The sequence below is a fragment of the Syngnathus leptorhynchus genome, chromosome 8, assembly GCF_054491065.1.
Source record: "Syngnathus leptorhynchus isolate UIUO chromosome 8, UIUO_Slep, whole genome shotgun sequence".
Classification (NCBI taxonomy): Eukaryota; Metazoa; Chordata; class Actinopteri; order Syngnathiformes; family Syngnathidae; genus Syngnathus; species Syngnathus leptorhynchus.
In genome coordinates this window covers 1,428,666-1,451,293 of record NC_141202.1, presented here as the reverse complement: position 1 = coordinate 1,451,293, position 22,628 = coordinate 1,428,666, and the positions used below count along the sequence as shown (strand labels likewise).

The window sequence follows — 22,628 nt, the reverse complement described above, 5'->3', positions numbered from 1 at the left end:
ACCTGTGCAAACACAACTTTAGGAAAGTGGACTTTTTTGGGAATGTTTTGGAGTAGCAAGCAAATGCGCTCAAGTGGTTCTGCTAAAGTTTCATTCCACAGGTCCGCTCTCTCTCTCTCCTCCGACTTCAGCCTTTCAGGAGCACTGACCTCCTCGCCGGTATTCCGTCTTTCAGCGGGAGGCTTTTAACCTCGGCGCCCCGCGGGTCAAACGGCTCGGACGGGTTTAAGTGCTTTAAGTGTTCCCAGGCCCATTAGGAGCAACAAACACTCAAAGTGAAACACAGTAATCCTTCTCTCTCGCTGGCTTTTTGGGGCGTCTCTGCTCGCTTCACTTGCCGTCATCCACATCTGGACGGGTCAAGTGGCGGTCCGAGTGACCCGCGGGGTCCGTGTGGTCCGGCCGCCGGGCCTTCGGGGCCATTAAGTCGTTTACGGCGACAACAGTGCAAACAAACTGCACACAAAGGTGAGCACCTCGCCTCCTTGACCTCCTCAGTCGTGTCCACTTTGGTTTCCACGGTTCTGTTTGCTTAACCTTGCATCACGTGATCAGTGGAGACCTCTTGCTTGCCACATTGGCTGGCGCAAGTATATCTTAAAAAAAACTAAAACTACTCTAACACTAAAACTTAGAAAGCCAAATAAAACAAAGTAGTTGTGAAAAAAAGATTGACCTAAAAACAAAATAATAATCAAAAGTAACTGAATAAAAAAAAAATCTAAAGTAAAAACAAAATATAAACAAACTAAATTGAAAAATTAGGAATTATTATAGCCCTGGTGTGTGTGTGCACGTGTGTGTGTGTGTGAGTGATTAGGTTTAAAGGGACTCCTGGTTGTTTGGTGAAGGTCAAAGTTCAAGAGGGCCGCAGATTCTTGTCAAGAGAGGGAAAAGGTGATTAAGTGGCAACTGTGTGTGTGTGTGTGTGTGTGTGTCTATTATATTTGAGGGAACCGCCCATAACATTAACTCCAAATTCCATAAAAAGAACTTCAATTGGCACATCATGGTTCTGAATTAAAAAATGGCGACAATCCGTCTGGCAACTTTTGGATACCAAAATATATCAAGAGTGTCCTAACTTGCTCCTCAGTAGAGGTAACCACTGGAATTGTGTTAAACGCTAACCTTTCACCCTTGCACTGACCAATCTGCTCAAAATCTCACCTTTGACCTCATAACCCAAACAAAACCAACACTTCCTTCCTGATTTTAGACGTGTGCGTGAACGTGACAATCGACCAGGGGAGAAGGATGACGGCAGAAGAAAGTGACGTGAAAGAGGAGGCCAAAGAAATTCCAAAAGAAAAAAGGCAGAATGCGGTGAGCTGCGAATCCAGTCGCCGTCCGAGACGCATCGAAAGTCAAATCATAAAAGCCCACATGTGGGTATGTGACGGTAGCGAGGCTAAGCTCATTAGCTAGTCGCAGCCAAACCCCAACAAAGTCCAAAGTAGCATCAAAGGTCCGCAGCTGTGAATGCTTGAGTGCTTTTCGTTTTGTCTTGTCACAAAAATCGCTTCCAGGGGAAAATAGCTTCATGTTTCCCAGTCGTATAACCAGAAGCAGAAGTACGCAACACACCAACACCACGGGGAGGGTGTCAGTAACTGAAAATCAATTCTCAAACCACTTATTTAAATCCAACTAAGTCAAAAATTGATATGGTAGCGGGGGGAAGAAAAAAACAAGTGAGTACTGGGCCCTGCCTTGAATTGCAAAACAAAATAAATCTATGACTAATTGATGATAAATGGTGGAGCAACATAATAATAGAACAAAAGCCCAATTACAGTTTCATATGTTTTTGTGTTTGAGTCTAAACTCCCACATTGATTGTTTGAATATTACTCCCGTGGCAATTTAATTTCCCTCACGGGATGAATCTTTTCATCTGGATATCCAAGCCACGTTTTTGAAAACACGGATGGAAGCGTTCCCGTGATTGCAGCTGCTCCAAGTCAATTGATCTTTTTTTTTTCATCTCTCCATCGTCCAAAATGAAACACAAGTGCTTTCACATGTTTGCGCACCCAAAAGGATAAGAACAATCTGCAGACGATTGGTCACGACCGTTACGGCTGTGGAAGACGCGTTGTCCGACATGTATGTCCAAACGCGCGCGTGGACTGACCTAGAGGTTCCAAGACAAACTGGTCCTGAGTGACGGCGAGCGGCGACTGAACGGCGACGGTCAGCCTGGCCGAGGTCAACACGCTGCTGGCCTTCACCGTCACCTGCGCGTGCACATTTGGGAGTAGGAAGATCAAGCAACGCAAGCGAAAGGTCATCAAAGGTGACTTGGAACTCACCTTTACCGTCACCGAAGGGACGGGAAGGTCGTCCGTGTCTTGGATCAGAGCTTGCTGTGAAAGCAGACAAAACAAAATGGCTAGATCGTTTTATGCCGACGAGTAACGTGAGATTAAATCCGTCTCGCAGTTCACAGCTGAGACCTCGGAGGGTAATTGGTAAAAACAATTTGGATACAAATATTGACAAAAGGCGAGGAGTGAACTCACATTTGTGAGACAGACGTGTGTGTGTGTGCTTACCGACGGCACGTCCATGTGAGGAGACACGCACGCAGTCACCGTCACGTCCTCCTCATTTTCACCTTTAGGCAGAATGTCTGAAAAGCAAATTTGATGGTTGTCTTTATGCTGATGAACTCCATTAGACATTTCAATAGGTATGCAAATTCATGACGTCCAATACAGAAGAGGGAGTGAAACATGTTTTTAATATTTCTGCAAGTTTAAATTTAGAGTTTTGCCACAACTGAGCTCTACTAGTAGACATTTAGCGTTAACTATTTAATTTCAAGCTTTAAAAGTACACATCTATGCTAATTCCCATCAGCCCGCCTATGACGTTTCTCATTATATGTTAGCGATGAGCTAGTGACATTTCATTTTTTGAAGGTTGACTGTGACAGTTTGAAGTCAGACGGTAACCATGAAAAAAGGCCTCAGCATTTGCTCCTACCCTGAGTCCTGCTGGCCTCCCTGATGAACTTGTGCAGCTTTCTCATCTCGGCGTCGGCCTGCTCGTAGTCCACCTCGCGGGAGTCCACCTTGGGCGTGGTGAAGAAGGACGGGTCGGTGCCCATGTAGGAGCAGAGCAGGTGGCCGTCCCAGCTCAGGCTCACCACGGCGCCTTTCAGATCACTTAGGCCAAAACGAGAAAATTGCGAGGTGACTCCAGATGTGAAGCAGTTCTCACAAACATTGACTTGATGTAAAGGAATAAATCATTTGATATATTACTTCCATATTTTCATTAGCAATACAATACCGGAATGCTATTATTCTAAATTCTTCTATTTCTGCGAGTCCAACTTTTCTTTTTTTTTTTTCTTTTTTAATGGACAATACATCAAATTTACATGAAGATTTCCTGACAGAACAAAAATGGGAAAAGAGAGAAGCAGGAAATGCTGAGTGATGCAATAACGTGTTTTAACAGCGTGAGTGAGTGCGTGTTAACTGGTTGCAGATGTGTCGTACTTCCAGGCCGACGAGGCGGTAACACACGCACACACGTGCGCGCGAGCGAGCATGCGAGGCAGTAGGGTGGCGGAGTTCAGGTGGAGGCTCCACACCTGCACGGGTGGAAATCGCCCGACATTAAAACGTCCACTTTAACTGCCGCGGAAACACACTCGCGCACGCGAGCGACTGTGACGGAAACACACTCCAAGACTAAAAACAAAGAGTCGCACACACATGCTTTGCCCACAGTGGGATGTTCCCACCCACCGCTGTTGATGTCGAACGGGAGCAAGGACCCCGAGCGAGGCCGCATGTTGGGATGATGGAGAAGGTCAGTTCGTGAGGTTCAATGACGTCATGTGATAATGTCACACTTTGTTTATTAGCATTTTTTTGCCGTAAGAGTTGTCAAATCTGAAATACACGATCTGGCGTTCAATCAAAATGGCTGCCGAAATGAAAAATGGCCGTCTTACTGGTGATTTTTACAGTCTGCCCAATTAATTAAGAATATTTTTATTTTTGATTACATTTTACATTTGATTATACATATATATATATAAAATTATTTTATGAATGATTTTATTTTATTTTTTGCTTTCCAGGGGGCGCTACAGAGTATATTATAGGGGCTTATGTTTTGGACTAGGACACATTCCGGCACACAGAGGGCCCCAAAAAGGCAACTTTACTAGTCGAGAAACTAATAAAAGGCAACGATTCCGGCATGTGTATGAGAGCGTGTGTGTGTGTATGCGCTCATACGTCACCACACACGGGCGCCACACTCACGGGAAGTTGGCGACGCGGAGCGCCACCGGCACAAAATCCAGCTGGGCGGCCCACTTGAGCGTGACGTCCTGGTAGACTAGCAGCATGTTGGTGTGGTTGCCTAGCAGCAAGTTGGTGGTGCCATCGGTCACTAAATGGAAAACAAGAATAAAATATGTATTAAGGCAAATTGTGACTGTCATAAAAGTTTTTTTTTTTTTAAGGGGAGAATGTCAGATATTACACATCATCATTTTGTGGTTATTTCTTATTGGATTACTTACAGTAAAGTTTGCTCTTTTATTTAAAATGGAGCTAATTTAGCGCGACACAACCACAGAATGGAGGGGAAAATATTTTTGGGGTACAAGGATTGGAAAATCCAAAATAAAAAATGAGAATAAACCTTGTGTGTGTGTGTGTACTAATGCTCTGTGTGCACAAGTGCGTGTGTGTGCGTGTGTGTGTGTGTGTGTGTGTGTGTGTGTGTGTGTGTGTGTGTGTGTGTGTGTGTGTGTGTGTGTGTGTGTGTGTGTGTGTAGGCTTTGCTTCCGCCACCCAGCTAGCATAATATCAAAAGCGGCTTTATTTTTAGTGCTGGAAAAGAGGTAAAAAGACACATGATAAACTTTGCCGCCACAAAGTGGAGAAATAACCCAAGTGATGACATCATCACATTTCGGCAAGTAGTTCTAAATACGGGACTTGCATTATACACAACGCACACATGTACATATACACACACACACACACACACACACACACACACACACACACACACACACACACACACACACACACACACACACACACACACACACACACACACACACACACGTGGCCATCCATCCCAGGAGCGGTGCGGCTACCACCAGGGGAGATCTGAGGTGACGACCACACGCAAAACAAACACCTCGGCGGGTCAAATACAGCGGCCGGCGGGGAGATGGGGGGTCAAAATGACAGAGTACGTTACGTGTGGTTGTGTGTCGGTGGCTAACAAAGGAAACGAACACACCTGCTGACCTTTACGATTTACACGTGAAGTCAAGTATATACGTGATTTCAAAAAGATTCCCATGACGCCTACCGAAACTTCCCTTCTGCCTTTTGGTCCTTAATCAGATGATCCTCAATCACCCATTCATCTCCTCCTCATCCAACCGCTACTCAACTCATCCATCAGTGGAGCAAAAGGGCGCGCACGTGTTTGGTGAGGGACTCACGCGAGGCGTACGGCAGGAAGCAGCTGGGGTTGAACTCCAACTTCTTCATCAAGTGGATTTGTTCGTTGTCACGCAGGCAGTAGAGGTTACGCTCGCCCAGGATGAAGATGAAGGAGGACGAGTGAGAGAAGGAGGGCACCGAGATGTCCAGGGCCTGCTCGCCCAGAACCAACGTCCAGTCGGGCTGGTGGGGAAACGCAAAAAAAAAAAAAAAAAACCCTGGTCAACGCTATACATAGATTTGATTTTTTTTTTTTCCATCGAATATACATATTCAGTCATATTGTAAATATAATTTAATTGATATATTATGAATACAAAAATATAATAAATAATTCCGTCCATCCATTTACGCACTACTCCCACTCATTCAGCCCCGCACATTAAATAAGTCCCATTCAACTCTTTGTGACCCCTTTAGCGGCGTGTTTACATTGGTACCCGTCATGTAAATGACTCTTTACGTGGTGCTTTAAATCAGTGTCTGTTGCCGTGGTTACCTGCGTGCGACAGTACATACGGCTGGCTAATTGGAGGGCAGCGGAGTTGCAAGTCGAGCGCCTCGCTGCCAAGTACAACTCGAACCACGCCAGCGGTGTCAAACGGGTCGCGTCAATGAGTTTACTCTTGCAAATTGGGCTTGTTAGCGTTAACGAGCGCTAACGGTCGACGCGGGAACCGGTGACATCACGGTGAGGGGTCAATGCGGGTGACAACTCACAGTCAGCCTCTTGCCTCCGGTTTTAAGGGGCTGGTCGGGGTCCTGGCGGCTTTCGGCCTCCGTGGCCACGGCCAGGGTCTCGTACCTGAGGAGGAGAGTGGATGTTGTGCTATTTTTATTTTATTTTTTTTAACAATTAGACTCTGGAACATGCGAATTCACTTTCCGCTAATTCCTCTGGGACAATTCATTGTATCTATTCTATGTTTCGCCTGAAAGTATTTTTATGACTGGACAGCTGCGCGTGGTCTCCGCCAGGTCTGACCGACACCCGGCCCACACGTTTCATGCGGCGCGTCCCGCTCTATTAGCGCCAACATCGGCGCTGTTGAACGATACGCGTGAAGGAAGCGGGGGGGGGGAGGGGGAGGCGCTCGCAGATGTAGAGCGCAAGCGCGCTTCCTAGAAACCGCCGACGGGATTTGCTTGCTTCACAAAGACACGGAATGGAACATCACGTAGTGGGCCCGAACTGGCTTTGGGTTTTGCACCTGTGCGCAACACGTCGAGCACTCCTGCTCGAGACCTTGCTCGGAGTTGAGAAGCATTTGCGCGTGCGTGTTTCCGGCGAGATCGTCTTTCACGGAGTGCGACGACACCAAATGTTTGCTTAAACTTTACACGAGGCCAGATAGTGCCGGCCAAAACACACACACACACACACACACGGTTGACAACGCACACCTTGTTCATCACTTTTCAAAACGGCAACACAAATATTTCTGCGGTTTGTCACATTTTCTTTTCCACTCGCCGAGGTTTTGTGTCGACGGCGGTCGTCAGCCAAACCTACTTGTAGCTCTCCAGCTGGCGGGCCGAGGACACGGTGAGGAAGCTGTCCGTCCGCGAGTTGTAGGCCAGCGGGCCGGGAAGCAGGAAGCCCGGAAGGAACCTTCCGAAGGAGTAGCTGTCCTGCTCGAAAAACATCAGCATGCCGTCCATGGACTGGATGCACAGCGAGTGGTGACCTGACAGCGGGAGGAAAGGGGGCGGGGTTAATCATGATATAAATAATTAGGTCAGTGTATTTAATCAATAAAAATGTGTATTCTTTAACCTCCACATGCGCTCATACACACACACACACACACACACACACACACACACACACACACACACACACACACACACAATAAACATGTCGCTCCTGTTTCATTTCAGCGGTGGCGGCGTGATGCAGAGCGAGACGTGTTTCTCACTCCAACTCAGTCTGATATCTCCATTAACACCTTAGCACATGCACACACACGCATACACACACACACACACACACACACACACACACACACACACACACACACACACACACACACACACACACACACACACACACACACACACACACCATCATAAAGCAGCGATGTGACCGGACGACTATAATTAGGCCTCAATGTGCCATTAGAACTCTCACTGCCGAGGTCAGGGATACAGCCGCCTACAGCGCACACACACACGCACACAAACCATCCATCAGCAGAGATTTAGAAAGAAAAGCCACACACTCCAACACACCTCCTTTGTGTAAACACGTGTGTGTGGGTGTGAGTGATGAGCATGTTCCACAGTGGGCAAGAACACAATACAATTACAATGACAGGCACGCACACGAGCACTCGAACTCAGAACCTCAAAGCCGTGGGTCAGACCCGCCAACCGCCATTCCCGAAAGGGATCATGAATAATGGAAATAAAAGCCATCATTAATGGCCGTGCGCTATACAGAGAGTCTTGTGTGTCACAATGCTGGAGTATAAAAGCGTGCGGCTGGCTATACGTTCTATTTTGGTTTATTAGCTTAAGACCGCGTTATTCAATCCTTCACGTTCACTACGAGCTGACTTATTACACAGCAATAAAAGATAATAACCTCGGTTTAAAAATAGTCGGGACGACGGCGTGCTGATGTGGTTTTTGCTTTAAGGTCAAGTTAAAGCGCTGGCACAAAGTTCTTGTGTGTATGTGTGTCATAAAAAGAGACTCTAATGGCTTCTTGTAGATGACCTCTGACCCTCCCAGGTAGGGTGCACAGGGATTTCCCAAACTAAACAGCATCTCATTCATTCTAACCCAGTGACTACACTAAAGTTGTGTCTAACATTAGTTTTTCATCCTAAAAAAAATAGTTTGGTATTATATATGTACTGGAATGGATTTTTCTTTGTTATCTAACTTCTTTGTGCAACTTACTGAATACAAAATCTTAAGCTTCTGAGCGCAGTGTTAATGTTCAAACTGCTTATTGTTACAGTGAATTACAATCATATTAAATATCGTCTTTAGCTGCATTTTTTTTTTTAAATCGTCCCTGGCATAAAACCTGCTAACAAAACGATGGCAGAAATACAGCAATGCAATGGCGGGCACTGCCCTCTAGTGGTGTAAAATAATACACATGCAAAAGCGTGTACGTGTATACTCAGTGTGTGTGTGTGTGTGTGTGTGTGTGTGTTTTTGCGTGTTTGCACACACATGCATACACAAAATGTACAAATCCCCCCCCCCGCATCCTAAAATACTTCCCAGGAACTTAATTTCAGATGAGTATAAACACGTGCAAAGTTCCTCCAGAGTTCTTAAAAGTTCCGGTACAAAGTTCCTGCGGTGCGAAAGACTCTCATGTAAACAAGGAGTGAATCAGGGGTCCATCACGCCAAGCCACAGTCTGGCATATTCCACATGCGCACACTCAATTATGCAGGCGTGTGTCTGGACAAAGCCGCCTTTATTTAGAATGGTCATTTTGTGCACTTTAAAGGGGATTCCCGTGTGTGAGAGTGTGTGTGTGTGTGTGTGTGTTTTTCTTGGATTGTGACAAGTGAAGGGCTGTCCCCGAAGGTTTTTCCAAAAGCATGAAAAAAAAGCATCATTCAAGTGTGCATGTGTGCGTTACCCGTGACCCCTCCAAAGGTTCCGTATGTCATGTTGCAGGCGGTCCTTTGCAGGTTGTGCTCGTAGACCAGTTTGATCTGGTACTGGTCGCCGTGCTCCACGTTGCCCGCCGTGCCTGAACACACGCACGCACAGGTCAACAGAACGCCACTGAAACAGGAAGTGACACTTAAAAGGGGGGGGGGGGGGGTACCAAGAACGGAGAAGACGGACAGCCTCCTGGGGTGAAGGACAGCCAGGTGGAGAAGATCTGAACATCTGAGGAAAAACAAACAAACATCAGAACAGAAATAATGTTGATTTTTCAATCTACCTTCATTTAGACTAAAGTAGTGCTTTGTCATTATCTTGTGGCACCTATGTTAAAGTGATTGAAGGAGCTTCACTGAGACAACAGTAATACTTTGCCACCGCAATATATCCGCTTTGGCTCTCCACGTTAAACTCAAGGAGCGCGGCGGATGGAGCTACTTCTCGACTGACGGAACAATTTTGTTGATTTTTGTCTCGCTAGGACAAAACGCAGCCTTCCCAAAGGAGCAACCACAACGGAACGGGAAGACGATCCCACAAGTGTTCTTTCATCCTGGGAAAGCACAAAAAAAAAAAGAAAAAAAAATCTGCCCAGCGCCTCGGTCGCCCCGCCACTATTTATATTCGCCAACCTCGCCGCCCGACTTGCCCGCTGAATTCCTGGGAGGAATTCCGCGCTGGCGAACCGCAGCTTAAAGCAAATACCGACGCGGCGCTGTGGGAAGGAAGGAAATAAGGAAGGAAGGAGGCCACGCCGTGGAGATTTCGAGAACTTTTTTTCTGCGAGAGAGCTCACGTTTCATTGCTGCAAACTGGGTGAAGGGAGACAGCGCCATCTGGGCCAAGTGGTGTACTCAGATTTTTAAAAAGCACAAAGGGGGGCTTTAATTATTTTATTTATTTATCCTTTTTTTTGTTGTTGCCATAATTGCCCAACCTTGCTGTATAAGAATTTTAAAATATTTTTTTAAAACAATTTAATTTAAACCTGATTTCAGTGATTTTGCCACAATACCTGATTGAGGTGTTGAAAAAAAAAAAATTAACCAACCTTCATTCCGCATAAAAAAACAAAAAAAACTGAGGTGGTTTAAATTTGGCTCGTGCGTCTATTGCTCAAGTCGCCAAGCGTAGAGGAAATCAGGCTAAAGCTAATTGGAAGAGGATTAAGTTGCTAAATGTTGCCGTAGCCTCATGAATGAAGGCAGCAACACACGACTTTTTGCAGTGGTCGGTCTTTTTTTTTTTTTGCCTCTGTACTCACGAGACAAATTTCCCCAGCTCCACCTGGATGATGGCGTTCTGGAGGTGGACCTCCAGGAGCTGCGCATCGGCCAAGCCTTGCGCCCCCTCGGTGGCTTTGGCGGGTTGAGGGGAGAAGATCCGCAGCATTCCCATGTAGCTGCCCACCACCACCTTGTCTGCACAAGAAGCCAGAAACTATTCATGCGACGGACGTGACTACGACCTGAAACAAACGTTATTTCGATGACGTTACCGTGTCCCGTGCCGCTGTTATCCACATCTCCGACGCACATGCATCCCTGGTCAAACTCTTCACCTTCGCCGAGGGCTGCCGACCACCAATCCCGCGCCTTGAACAGAGACATCTAATAGCACAGAGAAGATTACAAAAAAATTTTCATCAATCACAAGTAGGTTTAAAAAGGGAAGGAAATTAGTCAAATAGGTGACACGTCATACCACGCCGGCAGCCAATGAAGAGGCAGTATAAGTAGTCATGTGACAAGTTGAGTATCAAGCCTGAGAATGCAAGCAGCTTTGCTCTTATTAGTGCTGACTGAGCAGGTGGAACAGACAACTAATCCAGCAAAGTGATAAATTAAACACTCATTTTACAAATAAATACACTTTAAAATCAGGTTCCGTGATATCAAATTCCCTTTATTGAAGATCTAAAGTTGGCAGCCAGACATACTCTTGTTTTTATTGACAAATTATAAAAGACTTAAACGGACAAAAACGAAAAGCTAATTAGTGGATTTTTCGCGGGCATTTAGCATATGTATTCTTATTATTATTCTAATATCGCGCTCAATTTGAGGGGCGTCAGCACAGATTCCTGCCTTATCTTTTTGGTGCCCTGACCTGACGTGAAGGTCATATTGTCCGCGTTTGAGCACTAAAATAAGTCACGCTAATAGTTTTGACACGCTCACTCATCAAGGCGTGTTCACAAATGAATTAGCTAACGCTAATGTATTAACTTTAGCTTGTCCGGCTAATTCGCTAGCCACGCGAGTTACCCAGCGTCTAGCGGGTGAAATGAGTGTCTTACCTTTTACTTCACCGACGCGTCCGACGAGCCCGCAGGTTTATTACACCTCGCGGTGGCAAAAATTACATTTCCTCTCTTGAAGCCATCGTCTTGTTGTCATGGCACTGACGCTCAAACTGGAGCCAGCGTGGCAATTGTGCGCATGAGCGGAAAAGAAATGCCTGACGGGAAAAGTAGTTCTTTTGTAATCAATAGCCCGCTGACCTCTAAGCAAGGTAAATTGGACCATATTACGTTAGTTTAGGAACAATTTTCGTTCCCCTTGTTGAAGTTTTACATTACACAGAATGCTATATTAGCTGAAGCAAGGAATTCAATAGAAAATACATCAAATAAGTCAACAAAAACAATTGTAGTCTCTGGCAGCTGCAGTTATACGTGAGCGCGAAAGACAAGTGCATGATGGGAAATGGAGTCTTTCACCGTTTTAAATTAATGGCTCACAGTAAGGGATTTAGTCATGTAAATTTTGATCTTAGCACATTGAACACTTAACAACAAATAAGTTTAATTGAATGTCTGTTTGTGTGTGTAATGTAATGTGCAATTTTAGAACTGTGAATAGTTGCAATACTGAAATCAATTGATTACAAAAATATTAATAGATAAATGGGCTCGTCCGGGATTTGAACCCGGGACCTCTCGCACCCTAAGCGAGAATCATACCCCTAGACCAACGAGCCACGCACATCTGGCCAGATGTACAACAAAAGATCGACAGCATCATTCATGCGCAAGCGCAGATGACAGGTGCATGATGGGAAATTGAGTCTTTAACCTTTTTAAGTCAATGGCTCACAACTTCACTCGATATAAGAAGTAAGGGATTTAGTCACGTAAATTTCGCTCTTAGCACATTGAACACATAACAACAAACAAGTTTGTGTGTAATGTAATGTAATGTGTAATTTTAGAGGTGCAAATAACTAATAGTGAGACAAACTGAGATTACAGAAATATTGAAAGAATAGAAGGGCTCGTCCGGGATTTGAACCCGGGACCTCTCGCACCCAAAGCGAGAATCATACCCCTAGACCAACGAGCCTCGAACATCTGGCCAGATGTACAACAAAAAATCCACAGCGTCAGTCATGCGCAAGCGCAGATGACAGGTGCATGATGGGAAATTGAGTCTTTAACCGTTTTAAATCAATTGCTCACAACTTCTCTCGATATAAGAAGGGATTTAGTCACGTAAATTTCGCTCTTAGCACATTGAACACATAACAACAAACAAGTTTAAATGAATGTGTGTAATGTAATGTGTAATTTTAGAGGTGCAAATAACTAATAGTGGGACAAACTGAGATTACTGAAAAATTGAAAAGAAGAAGGGCTCGTCCGGGATTTGAACCCTGGACCTCTCGCACCCAAAGCGAGAATCATACCCCTAGACCAACGAGCCACGCACATCTGGCCAGATGTTCAACAAAAAATCCACAGCGTCAGTCATGCGCAAGCGCAGATGACAGGTGCATGATGGGAAATTGAGTCTTTAACCGTTTTAAGTCAATGGCTCACAACTTCACTCGATATAAGAAGGGATTTAGTCACGTAAATTTCGCTCTTAGCACATTGAACACATAACAACAAACAAGTTTAAATGATTGTGTGTAATGTAATGTGTAATTTTAGAGGTGCAAATAACTAATAGTGAGACAAACTAAGATCACAGAAATATTGAAAGAATAGAAGGGCTCGTCCGGGATTTGAACCCGGGACCTCTCGCACCCTAAGCGAGAATCATACCCCTAGACCAACGAGCCACGCACATCTGGCCAGATGTACAACAGAATCTCCAACAGGGTCAGTCATGCGCAAACGCGGATGACAGGTGCATGATGGGAAATTGAGTCTAACCGTTTTAAGTTAATTGCTCACAGCTTCACTCAATATAAGTAGTAAGGGATTTAGGCATTTAAATTTCGCTCTTAGCACATTCAACACATAACAACAAACAACTTTAAATGAATGTGTGTAATGTAATGTAATGTGTAATTTTAGAGGTGCAAATAACTAATAGTGATCAAACTGAGATTACAGAAAAATTGAAAAGGCTCGTCCGGGATTTGAACCCAGGACCTCTCGCACCCAAAGCGAGAATCATACCCCTAGACCAACGAGCCACGCACATCTGTCCAGATGTATGACAGAACCTCCAACAGGGTCAGTCATGTGCAAACGCGGATGACAGGTGCATGATGGGAAATTGAGTCTTTAACCGTTTTAAGTTAATTGCTCACTGCTTCACTCAATATAAGTAGTAAGGGATTTAGTTGTTTAAATTTTGCTCTTAGCACATTGAACACATAACAACAAACAAGTTTAAATGAATGTGTGTAGTGTAATGTAATGTGTCATTTGAGAGGTGCAAATAAGTAAAAGTGAGACAAACTGAGATTACAGAAAAATTTAAACAAAAGTAGGGCTCGTCCGGGATTTGAACCCGGGACCTCTCGCACCCTAAGCGAGAATCATACCCCTAGACCAACGAGCCAAGCACATCTGGCCAGATGTACAACAAAATATCCACAGCGTCAGTCATGCGCAAACGCAGATGACAGGTGCATGATGGGAAATTGAGTCTTTAACCGTTTTAAGTAAATGGCTCACAACTTCACTCGATATAAGAAGTAAGGGATTTAGTCACGTAAATTTCGCTCTTAGCACATTGAACACATAACAACAAACAAGTTTAAATGAATGTGTGTAGTGGAATGTAATGTAATGTGTCATTTGAGAGGTGCAAATAACTAATAGTGAGACAAACTGAGATTACAGAAAAATTGAAAAGAAAAGAAGGGCTCGTCCGGGATTTGAACCCGGGACCTCTCGCACCCTAAGCGAGAATCATACCCCTAGACCAACGAGCCACGCACATCTGGCCAGATGTACAACAAAAGATCCACAGCGTCATTCATGCGCAAGCGCAGATGACAGGTGCATGATGGGAAATTGAGTCTTTAACCGTTTTAAGTCAATTGCTCACAACTTCACTCGATATAAGAAGTAAGGGATTTAGTCACGTAAATTTCGCTCTTAGCACATTGAACACATAACCACAAACAAGTTTGTGTGTAATGTAATGTAATGTGTAATTTTAGAGGTGCAAATAACTAATAGTGGGACAAACTGAGATTACAGAAAAATTGAAGAAAAACAAGGGCTCGTCCGGGATTTGAACCCGGGACCTCTCGCACCCTAAGCGAGAATCATACCCCTAGACCAACGAGCCACACACAACCGTCCAGATGTTTATGTTCTTGTTCCTAACTATCAATTTTTTGCCACGTCAAAGAATGATGTAGAGTATGGCATTTTGCCGCCCCCTTGCGGCCTTCTAATGAATTGCAACCTCTTTCAAAACTCCACTTTCGTTACTAAACAGTCGAGTAAAACGTGATCATAATACAATGTTATATTTCATGTCTATTTCACACCATCAGAGAAAGAAACAAAAACAATCTGCTTATAAAAATACAACACATGACTCTACTTTTGAAAACATTTCCACACAGGACACAGTATGACATAATTTCAAAGATATACAGAATAAGGAAATGTTTCCTTCTGTTCTTTGCTGAGAAAAGGCAACATGCAGGTGATAGCAGCACATTTAAAACACAAAGCAAAAAAAAACTCTCATGTTGAACTTTGGTGTTTGTGTATGTTTAGTGTGGCTTTCTGCCCTTTTTGACAATGTAGAATAAAGTGCTTCTTCTTCTAAGCAGAGGGGTCTAAAAAGGCTGAACAAAAGTAAACATGGCTTTTTTTTTTTGTGTGTTTGTTTGATAAATCATACGTCCACTGACTCAAACATGCGCATATGTTAACTAAATTCTATTCACACCTATCTTAAAGTGCATTTTTTCAGATCAATCAAGAACATCCGTTTTCATTTCCATTCTAATCATTTTCCAAGGTCCTCCTGCTTCTTCTTCCTGGTCCGTTACACACGTTATGGTAAACAAAGACAAACATAGAAAAAACAAATACAGTGTCCCAGGTTTGCCTCTTATTTGGAGAACTGTGCACGCAAGGATGTTACATGATAGCTTCCCATTCCTTGAAGGCAAGAGAGTGAGAGCTTTAAAAAGTCGAGGTTTGTTTTGGATGTGTTAAAGAAGCTGATGTTTGTTTCTAATTAGCTTAATGTCGTGCTAATTTCCGCAGATTTGTATCTTTTTTTTTTTTTTTGGATTAAAAAAATAAATGAATGCTGTATAGTGAACCCAGATAGAGATCAAGCCCGATTGTGGATATTAAAAATAATCGCAAAAAATGCTGAACCCCAAATTTGTGGAGGTTCACTGTCCTGCAGTGTGATCACAAAAACCCAAATGTTGTGCTGCGCATTTAAAAGTGTCCGACGGGAAATGTACAAAGGCGTTGAAGTAGGCATGGGACTTAAAAAAAAAAAAAAAGGGGTGGTGGTCCAAAGAAGAAATTAGAGGACCTTCTGGAGGATGGCGTTGGGCACTTCCAAGGTCTCGTCCTTCACCAGGACGATGTCGTAAGAGTCCAAATATTTATCCAGACGCTCCTCCACCTACCGAGGTTACAAAAGAATCAGTCAGAAGGAAGACATGAAACAGAATAGCGCTCTCATTCAAGGTGGTACCTTGTCGTTGAGGAAGCCCACTTTGAGGATGTTCTCCACGTTGGGCACGCCGTCGGCCATGCTGAGGTCGCCCAGCGAGTCTCCCATCAGGATGATGTTGCAGTTTTCCTTCAGCTGCTTGAAGTAGTCTGTGTTGCGCAGGGCGCCGTCGTGCTTGTTGTACACGTGGATGAGCTCGCCTTTGAATCCCCGCAGCACGCCCTGCAAACGACATTTTTTACATTGTTCCCAAATTAGCCGTTGTTCATCTATGCTAAATTCCATTAGCCCGTCTATGTCATTTCCTGTTATATGTTAGCATAACGCTAGTGGTCTTTTTATGTGAAACTAAATGAGATGGTTGGGCTGAACTTTTTAAATATGCAATGTGTCTTTTGTTTGTGCCAGTTTTACCTCAACAAATAAAAACTAAACAAAATAATATCAAGTATCTTTACATGATTGTGCGGAAACAATAGCGTTAAGGAGTGATGGAAATTTCCTGAGCGCAAGTGTCATTTTTGTGAACTCACGTTGTCGTCAAAGTCCATAAAGTTGGACACCACCTTGACGTTGGGGTGGTAGACGCCCGCCTGGCGGATGATCTCCTCCAAGACGTCCCCCAGGCCGGCAGAGAAGATGAAGACTGGCACGTTGTGTTGGTGCAGGCGGTCGAAGAACTGCTCGAAGCCTTCCCTAGAAAATAAATCCAAAATATGTTTTTAATTCGCTTCATTTTTTTGGGGGAGGTGGGTGGGGTGATACCTGAGTGCGGCGTCAGAGTCTCGGACCACTTGGGGCAGTTTGTCCTTCTCTAACCTCTGCTCCACTAAAAGCGTGTGAGACTTGAAATACCTGAACATCAAACAGGATGAAATGACGCAACATTATGGGATCGGGAATTGCGTGCGACGTGAAGCCAAGCAGCTCACCACTCCACCATGAAGGGGTACTTCTCCTCCATGGTGAGGTTGGGGTCGATCTCGATGGGGTAGTATTTGTTCTTGAGCTGCAGGAGCTTCTGGCGACACTCCTCCGTCACCAGGCTGCAGTTGTCGATGATGTCTGGGAGCGAGAACACGCACGTGTTACAACTGCCCGCTCAAACTGCGGGTTTTATCGCCACGTGGACTCACTGTGGCACGTTGGACAGCGTTTGCCGTTGATGGCGAACTTGCTTAGCGTCATGTCAAAGTCGGTGATCATCTGCCAGGGGAGTAAGTGAAGACCAATTGGGGGTCATGGCTGTATATGTCGAATGCTGCACTTGCACGTCATCGCCAGCAGATGTCAGAGTTGGACCCACCTGAAGTTTGGAGGCTCCTCCCTTGATGAGGCCGCAGATGATCTGCTCCACCCTCTCGGGGTCCCTCATGTGCACAGTCTTCTTCTCAAACTGAGGCATCTGAAAGCGGGAGAGGAGACGACATCACTGGAGCGACGTGATTTGAAGAGATTGCATCGTGCCTGACCGCGCCTCGATTTCATATACGACGTTAGCGACAAGACCAGGAGCATGATGAAGAGGTATGTTGGAGGAAATGTTCCGTCTTGACTTGAAGTAACGTTTCATAAACTAAAAAAAAAAAAAAAAAAACACCTTCAAGTCCTTGTTGTCGGGCAGAAAAACCGTATATCCAAATATGGTCAAATACTGTTGGTTACTCGATTATTATTTTTTTGTACAATATAAAGCAATTTCAAGTGTTGAAATCAACTGAGAACAAATCTATCAAACTCCATCTTCTCATTCTGAGGGAGCCGTAATGCCGCTATTACGTCGCCTCAAGATTAAAAGTTGATGATTAAGCTGCACTTATAAAAGGGTGACAGTTGACACACACACACACACACACACACACACACACACACACACACACACACACACACACACACACACACACACACACACACTTACCGCCAGGCTGTGTAGTCTGTGGAAAACAAGAGCGAAGAAAAGAATGTGTGGCTAAAGAGCCTTTATATACTTGCAGAAGGCGGGGAGGGTAGCGAACGAGATCCCGCCCTTACGCACGCACTTAACATTTGATCCATGTCAACACAAACTCACACACTCACACCAGTGTGTATAAATAGAAATGAGGCTGGCGGAGGGAATAAAAAGTTTGTAATCTGCCCTTGTTGTCATGTTACCTTTGACTTTACGCTCAGTGACAGCATCTGCTGAACACGCACATTTTCAGCACACATACATAACTTGAGCGGCAACGAAAAGGCTTAAGGTCAGGTTAAGGGTCATCGTGCGTGTCTCGTTACAAACACACACACATTGTGCTGACATATAAATAAACGAGACTACTGGGACCCAACAGCCCAAAGAAAAAACAACATGCTCATATGTCTGGCAAGAATGCAAATGCAAGCCAAGAGGAAGTTTTCACATAGGTTGAGCCAATAAGTAGGTCAAAGCTCTCCGGTTACACCACGATAACATACATGGACCATATTGCATCAGCCACAGCTTCTGCATCTGTTTACATGTAAATAGTCAATAAAAACATCTTGAGAAATCACAAGAGTTTTAATTCTAGTATATGAGCGTGTGCAAGTTACAGGTGGCTTTCAGTTCAATGTCAATGTCATTAGTCACAGTTGTTTATAAGTTGTTGTATTTTTCCCCCCGTAAAAAACAGTTTCTGGCAATTGGACAATTTGAGGGTAAAAAACTAAAAGTGTATGCAGACTGATAGATATATCTACAATATTATACAATCTTAAATATTGCATTGCTATGGTGACCGGCATCTGGTGCTACTGATAGGGGTGAGGGAAGACAAGGTTAAGTTCAGAGCTCTGAATATTCCATTTACAAACCATTCTGACGGTTGCATACAGATTTGTGACAGCAGCACCCTCTGCTGGTTACCAACGGTATCTATGAACTTTTTTTTTTTCTCCTAACGTTCTAACTTTGTTTTCATATTACTTTACTTTTCCCTCATAATATTTTGTCCCATCTGATGGAGCTGCCGCTAGGACAAAAAAAAACAAAAACGATTTTGTTTGTATTTTCTTTCTTGTTTTGTCATTGTGCAGCCCAAGCATACTGCAGCTCACATGACCAACGACACAATTTGTGTCCTCCTTTGTGTTGTTGGTCTTGCATGCGTCTCTTTTGTCCCCCGAGCACGCGACTGCCGAGGGCGACCAGACGCCGGTGAGTCACAGATAACTGGAGTGTCAAATTGTAAATGGCAGGGCAGGGCCGAATACCTCCTACATGAATCATATATTTATAAAGAAGGGCGGCGGGGGCCTGCTGCTGCAGATATAAATTAAGTTCACGTACATTCAAGTTCAAACTAAATAACACACTTTCAGTAGATCAGCTGTGTTGGACTGTCCAAGTGTTGTGCAAGCCACCTCCATTGATTCCTGCTAGTAGTAGCATGACATGCATGTCCGACAATTAAAGCAGTAAGAACCGATGGGCAAAAATCACAACCGGGGGGCTCAGTGTCACCTCAAAAGCTTCTTATGTGCTTGTGTGGAGCAAAAAGCTAGCTGCTAGTGACCTCTAAAACAGCTGCTGTTGCTGATATTGTGGGGGTCATCCGCGCGTGCGTGGAACAACACTAAAGTCACCTTTGTTAAGGAAACAAAACAGCCTCTGGCCTCCTTCAAAATAAATTTGTGAAGTCCCTTATGTATAAAATTATAAGGAATGTACTGATAATGACTGCAGCTGATTTGTTTTCATTAAAAACGTTAGAGGTTCATAATATGTACAGTGTCGTCTCGCTAGGATAGAGGTGAAAATATCAAGATTTTATTTTGAAAGCAAATATGTGCCAGTTTTTGCGCATGTCACCTGCTAGCTTGACGCTCCCGTGTAGCCGTAATGTAGCTTCCAAACTCACCATTTCGATGATTCTTGTCTTTTTGCCCGCTCGCTTCTTCTTGGCGACGATGTATTGGGCCAGAACCACGCCGCCGAACAGGGCACACACGCTCGCGCTAGCCGCGGCGCCCACTTTGACGACGGCAGTCCGGTCCATAGCGGCAGGATGGGAAGTCCGCCGCCTTCGCCAAGATGAACCCTCGTGTGAAGTTCCCTCCGCGTATGGTTGGCGCTCGCTCGCCGGTGACGTCACAGGCAATAATGTGGGGCTGTTTCCGGACTGGCGCGCGCATAGGCAAAATCCGCGTAAAAATAGAAAATAACTCAGCTCAATTCATATTTTTTTCCTTCTGCTTTGTCTCATCAAGTAAATGTGGTGGAGGTGAAGAATAATTCCACCATTTTTTCCCTTGTTTTTTTAGGTGTTTTAAGCCAGACAAGTGCCATTAAACATTACCATGTTTCTAATTGGCTTTTTTTTCCCCAACAAAATTCAAAAAATTGAATGAACATCCTCCACAGATCAGCAATTCCAAAATTGCTGACAGGGCATACTGTATTACAGTGAAATAGACAAGTCGTACTTTGCACAGAAAAACAGGAGTCCAATAAAAACGTTTTTATTTGATTAACCACAGTCACGTTGTGACATCTTGAAACAAACAGAGGCATTGTCCATGTCAGGAGACAAACGGACAGGAAAAAAAAAAGAATGCTTGTCAGGTGCTCAAAGTCTTACGACTCAACTTGTAGGAGATGAGCTGGAATGCGAGTAAATCTAACAAATTACAGTAAGAGTAGCATGTGTACAAATAAATAAGAGCGGGGTGACTCGGAGCTGTCTTGTGAGTAGAGTAAAATCTTCCAGACAGCAGATGAAGAGTCATGTGCCTTCTGTTGTTTTGTTTTTTTTATCTTCGGGCTAGTAACTCAACACTTCCAAAATCGCTTTGTATTTTTTCCACGTCATAAAGCTACACAAATCATCACAAATGGGAGTTACTCCACGGGCCGGATGCCCTTGGCCTCCTCCAGCTTCCTCAGGTTCTCGTCCCACTGGGTGAACTGCTTGGAAAGCAGGAACATCTGACAATATAAAGACACTATTAAAAAAAACATCTCCATGCATTTGCAGAAATAACTGTCCCGGCTTGGTACTCTGTAATACTCATTCTAATTAGTCAATTATTATTATGATTATTATTATCAATCATTCTAATTTTTTTAGTCCCTCAGTTACGCTTTATGGTATTTGTAGAAGTACCATTTTGTTGTATTCCTCAAAAAGCTTCTTTACTTCCAGAGACTGAACATCCGCCTGGTCCTGTAAGAGAGTAAGAGAGCCGCCAGTGAGGTCTCTGAAAACAAAATTCAAACAACAGAACATGGCGTCCATCTTATCTTTCTTTTACCTGCTGTTTGATATGAATCTGGGAGAGACGCTGGAGTTTGGTCGAGTGCTCGGGAACATCTGGAAGACGTACACGGTTACTATTTACATTCTGACAAATAACACGACAATAAAACGGGGTTACCTCGGATGTAGGTGCTCTCCAGCAGCGGCTGCAAGTTGCTGGCCTGCTCCAGCAAAGCAGCCTGGGAAATCAGGAAGTCCTCCTCTGTCGGCACAACCACATGACCAAATTAAGATTATTCAGCTTTTGTATTGTTGCATTGCTCACCGGCGAGAATAAACTCCAGCTTCATGGTGTCGGGCACGGCGATGTGGTCGGTGAACTGAGGGTCCAGGTACTTCATCAGGTCCTCAACTACGCAAATATAAAAAGTCATTAGAAGCTGAAGCTAATCGGTTTTGAATAAAGGCTGTGTGACTCACTCTTCTTGTGCAGGATCTTGACTCGCTCCCTCTTGTTGGCCGTGTTGGTCAGGCCAGCTTGAATTCTTCCGAGGGACTCGGCACACTGCAAAACAGAAGACAATTATTAAGCTCTCCGTTTGTAAATGCATTAGTTACAAGCAAACAAGCACAAAAAGCAGCCATTGTAGCAGGGCTTTAAAAGTTGGATCATATGACGCCACACCAAGATTGCCTTAAGCTACAGATGTGTGAATTTTGCTTGAATTTGACAAATTGCATCAAAAGAAGATCAACTTTCTCCCCGACATACGCGATCTGACAATTTAACACTAATATAAATACGTCGATTGTGGAAAACTAAACTCCCCAAATCTATTGTGACCAGCTAAATCGAACTAGCTTGACACCAACGTTAAAAAAATATTGCTACCATGACATGAAGTAAACTAAAGTAAACCACACACCGCACAAAGATACCACCTTACTGAATTACTGCACACGGATTCGTATAAATATTGGACAGTGGGAAAAATGATCGGCGAGCTTTAGCTTTGCTAAACTCGCAGCTAGTTAGCTTCTTAGCTTGGCCACACCTATAAATAAATATAAACCTGAAAACAAACCTTTAATGGTTTCGAACTTTTATTCCTTCTGTCTCCGTATATACGAGTCTCCAATGCCTGTAGGCGCATTTCTACATTATCTACCGCCGCTTTTTTGTCCATTTTCTAAGCTTTTTTTTGCCAACTAAACGGGAGGACCCAAACAGCCCTCAATCCCCTACGTCTTTTTCACGCGCAGATGCATACTGATGACGTCACACCACATTAAACTATTTTAAACAGATTTTCAAATATTGTAAACGTTTTTAATGTACAATAAAAGTGGCGCTTCTGCTTAATAGAATAAAA

The 22,628-nt window shown here is 44.1% G+C and overlaps 3 protein-coding genes and 8 non-coding genes across 18 annotated transcripts in view; all 11 read right to left on the bottom strand.

Moving 5' to 3' along the window:
* The window catches only part of bbs9 (Bardet-Biedl syndrome 9), a 46,440-nt gene extending 34,868 nt beyond the window's left edge, over positions 1-11,572 (bottom strand). For 4 of the 7 annotated variants that reach the window (XM_085919499.1, XM_085919500.1, XM_085919497.1 and 1 more), the window contains exons 1-13: positions 11,437-11,572; positions 10,636-10,747; positions 10,402-10,558; positions 9,298-9,362; positions 9,106-9,219; positions 7,009-7,183; positions 6,216-6,300; positions 5,495-5,678; positions 4,290-4,419; positions 2,992-3,173; positions 2,559-2,635; positions 2,316-2,369; positions 2,138-2,240 (exon numbers count right to left, since the gene is read on the bottom strand). In XM_085919499.1, the coding sequence (XP_085775625.1) occupies positions 2,138-2,240; positions 2,316-2,369; positions 2,559-2,635; positions 2,992-3,173; positions 4,290-4,419; positions 5,495-5,678; positions 6,216-6,300; positions 7,009-7,183; positions 9,106-9,219; positions 9,298-9,362; positions 10,402-10,558; positions 10,636-10,747 (1,438 nt within the window). In that variant the 5' untranslated portion in view covers positions 11,437-11,572. The remainder of the gene's footprint in view (positions 1-2,137; positions 2,241-2,315; positions 2,370-2,558; positions 2,636-2,991; positions 3,174-4,289; positions 4,420-5,494; positions 5,679-6,215; positions 6,301-7,008; positions 7,184-9,105; positions 9,220-9,297; positions 9,363-10,401; positions 10,559-10,635; positions 10,748-11,436) is intronic. The other 3 variants (XM_085919502.1, XM_085919501.1, XM_085919503.1) reach the window with 3 other exon arrangements.
* A 475-nt stretch (positions 11,573-12,047) lies between these two features.
* Positions 12,048-12,119, bottom strand: trnap-agg (transfer RNA proline (anticodon AGG)). Its single transcript has one exon. It is a non-coding gene; the product is annotated as a tRNA-Pro (tRNA).
* Positions 12,120-12,409: 290 nt separating this feature from the next.
* trnap-ugg (transfer RNA proline (anticodon UGG)) lies at positions 12,410-12,481 on the bottom strand. The gene has a single exon. It is a non-coding gene; the product is annotated as a tRNA-Pro (tRNA).
* Positions 12,482-12,769: 288 nt separating this feature from the next.
* On the bottom strand, positions 12,770-12,841 carry trnap-ugg (transfer RNA proline (anticodon UGG)). The gene has a single exon. It is a non-coding gene; the product is annotated as a tRNA-Pro (tRNA).
* Positions 12,842-13,130: 289 nt separating this feature from the next.
* trnap-agg (transfer RNA proline (anticodon AGG)) lies at positions 13,131-13,202 on the bottom strand. The gene has a single exon. It is a non-coding gene; the product is annotated as a tRNA-Pro (tRNA).
* Positions 13,203-13,490: 288 nt separating this feature from the next.
* On the bottom strand, positions 13,491-13,562 carry trnap-ugg (transfer RNA proline (anticodon UGG)). Its single transcript has one exon. It is a non-coding gene; the product is annotated as a tRNA-Pro (tRNA).
* Positions 13,563-13,861: 299 nt separating this feature from the next.
* Positions 13,862-13,933, bottom strand: trnap-agg (transfer RNA proline (anticodon AGG)). Its single transcript has one exon. It is a non-coding gene; the product is annotated as a tRNA-Pro (tRNA).
* A 304-nt stretch (positions 13,934-14,237) lies between these two features.
* Positions 14,238-14,309, bottom strand: trnap-agg (transfer RNA proline (anticodon AGG)). The gene has a single exon. It is a non-coding gene; the product is annotated as a tRNA-Pro (tRNA).
* Positions 14,310-14,599: 290 nt separating this feature from the next.
* On the bottom strand, positions 14,600-14,671 carry trnap-agg (transfer RNA proline (anticodon AGG)). The gene has a single exon. It is a non-coding gene; the product is annotated as a tRNA-Pro (tRNA).
* A 158-nt stretch (positions 14,672-14,829) lies between these two features.
* nt5c3a (5'-nucleotidase, cytosolic IIIA) lies at positions 14,830-20,142 on the bottom strand. Of its 2 annotated transcripts, none has more exons than XM_085917404.1 (8): positions 19,918-20,142; positions 17,343-17,441; positions 17,173-17,242; positions 16,969-17,101; positions 16,802-16,891; positions 16,570-16,732; positions 16,058-16,258; positions 14,830-15,985 (listed from the first exon to the last, which is right to left on the bottom strand). In XM_085917404.1, exons 1-8 carry the CDS (start codon positions 20,053-20,055, stop codon positions 15,884-15,886), a joined length of 996 nt encoding a protein of 331 aa, XP_085773530.1. In that variant the 5' UTR covers positions 20,056-20,142; the 3' UTR covers positions 14,830-15,883. The 2 variants fall into 2 exon arrangements, with proteins under 2 accessions (XP_085773530.1, XP_085773531.1); XM_085917405.1 differs by lacking the exon at positions 19,918-20,142 and adding an exon at positions 17,955-18,152.
* A 656-nt stretch (positions 20,143-20,798) lies between these two features.
* Positions 20,799-22,525, bottom strand: dctn3 (dynactin 3 (p22)). The gene is made up of 7 exons (XM_085917409.1): positions 22,341-22,525; positions 21,736-21,820; positions 21,581-21,667; positions 21,434-21,517; positions 21,311-21,369; positions 21,163-21,222; positions 20,799-20,984 (listed from the first exon to the last, which is right to left on the bottom strand). Exons 1-7 carry the CDS (start codon positions 22,440-22,442, stop codon positions 20,898-20,900), a joined length of 564 nt encoding a protein of 187 aa, XP_085773535.1. The 5' UTR covers positions 22,443-22,525; the 3' UTR covers positions 20,799-20,897.
* Positions 22,526-22,628: the final 103 nt, after the last annotated feature.

Coding starts and splice junctions, on each gene's coding strand:
- nt5c3a (XM_085917404.1), bottom strand. CDS start 20,055: ATGGACCGGACTGCCGTCGTCAAAGTGGGCGCCGCGGCTAGCGCGAGC. Junction 17,102..17,172: donor ACGCTGTCCAACGTGCCACA/GTGAGTCCACGT, acceptor TCTCGCTCCCAG/ACATCATCGACAACTGCAGC. Junction 16,892..16,968: donor TACCCCTTCATGGTGGAGTG/GTGAGCTGCTTG, acceptor TTTGATGTTCAG/GTATTTCAAGTCTCACACGC.
- dctn3 (XM_085917409.1), bottom strand. CDS start 22,442: ATGGACAAAAAAGCGGCGGTAGATAATGTAGAAATGCGCCTACAGGCA. Junction 21,668..21,735: donor CAAGATCCTGCACAAGAAGA/GTGAGTCACACA, acceptor ATATTTGCGTAG/TTGAGGACCTGATGAAGTAC. Junction 21,518..21,580: donor GCTGGAGTTTATTCTCGCCG/GTGAGCAATGCA, acceptor TTGTGCCGACAG/AGGAGGACTTCCTGATTTCC.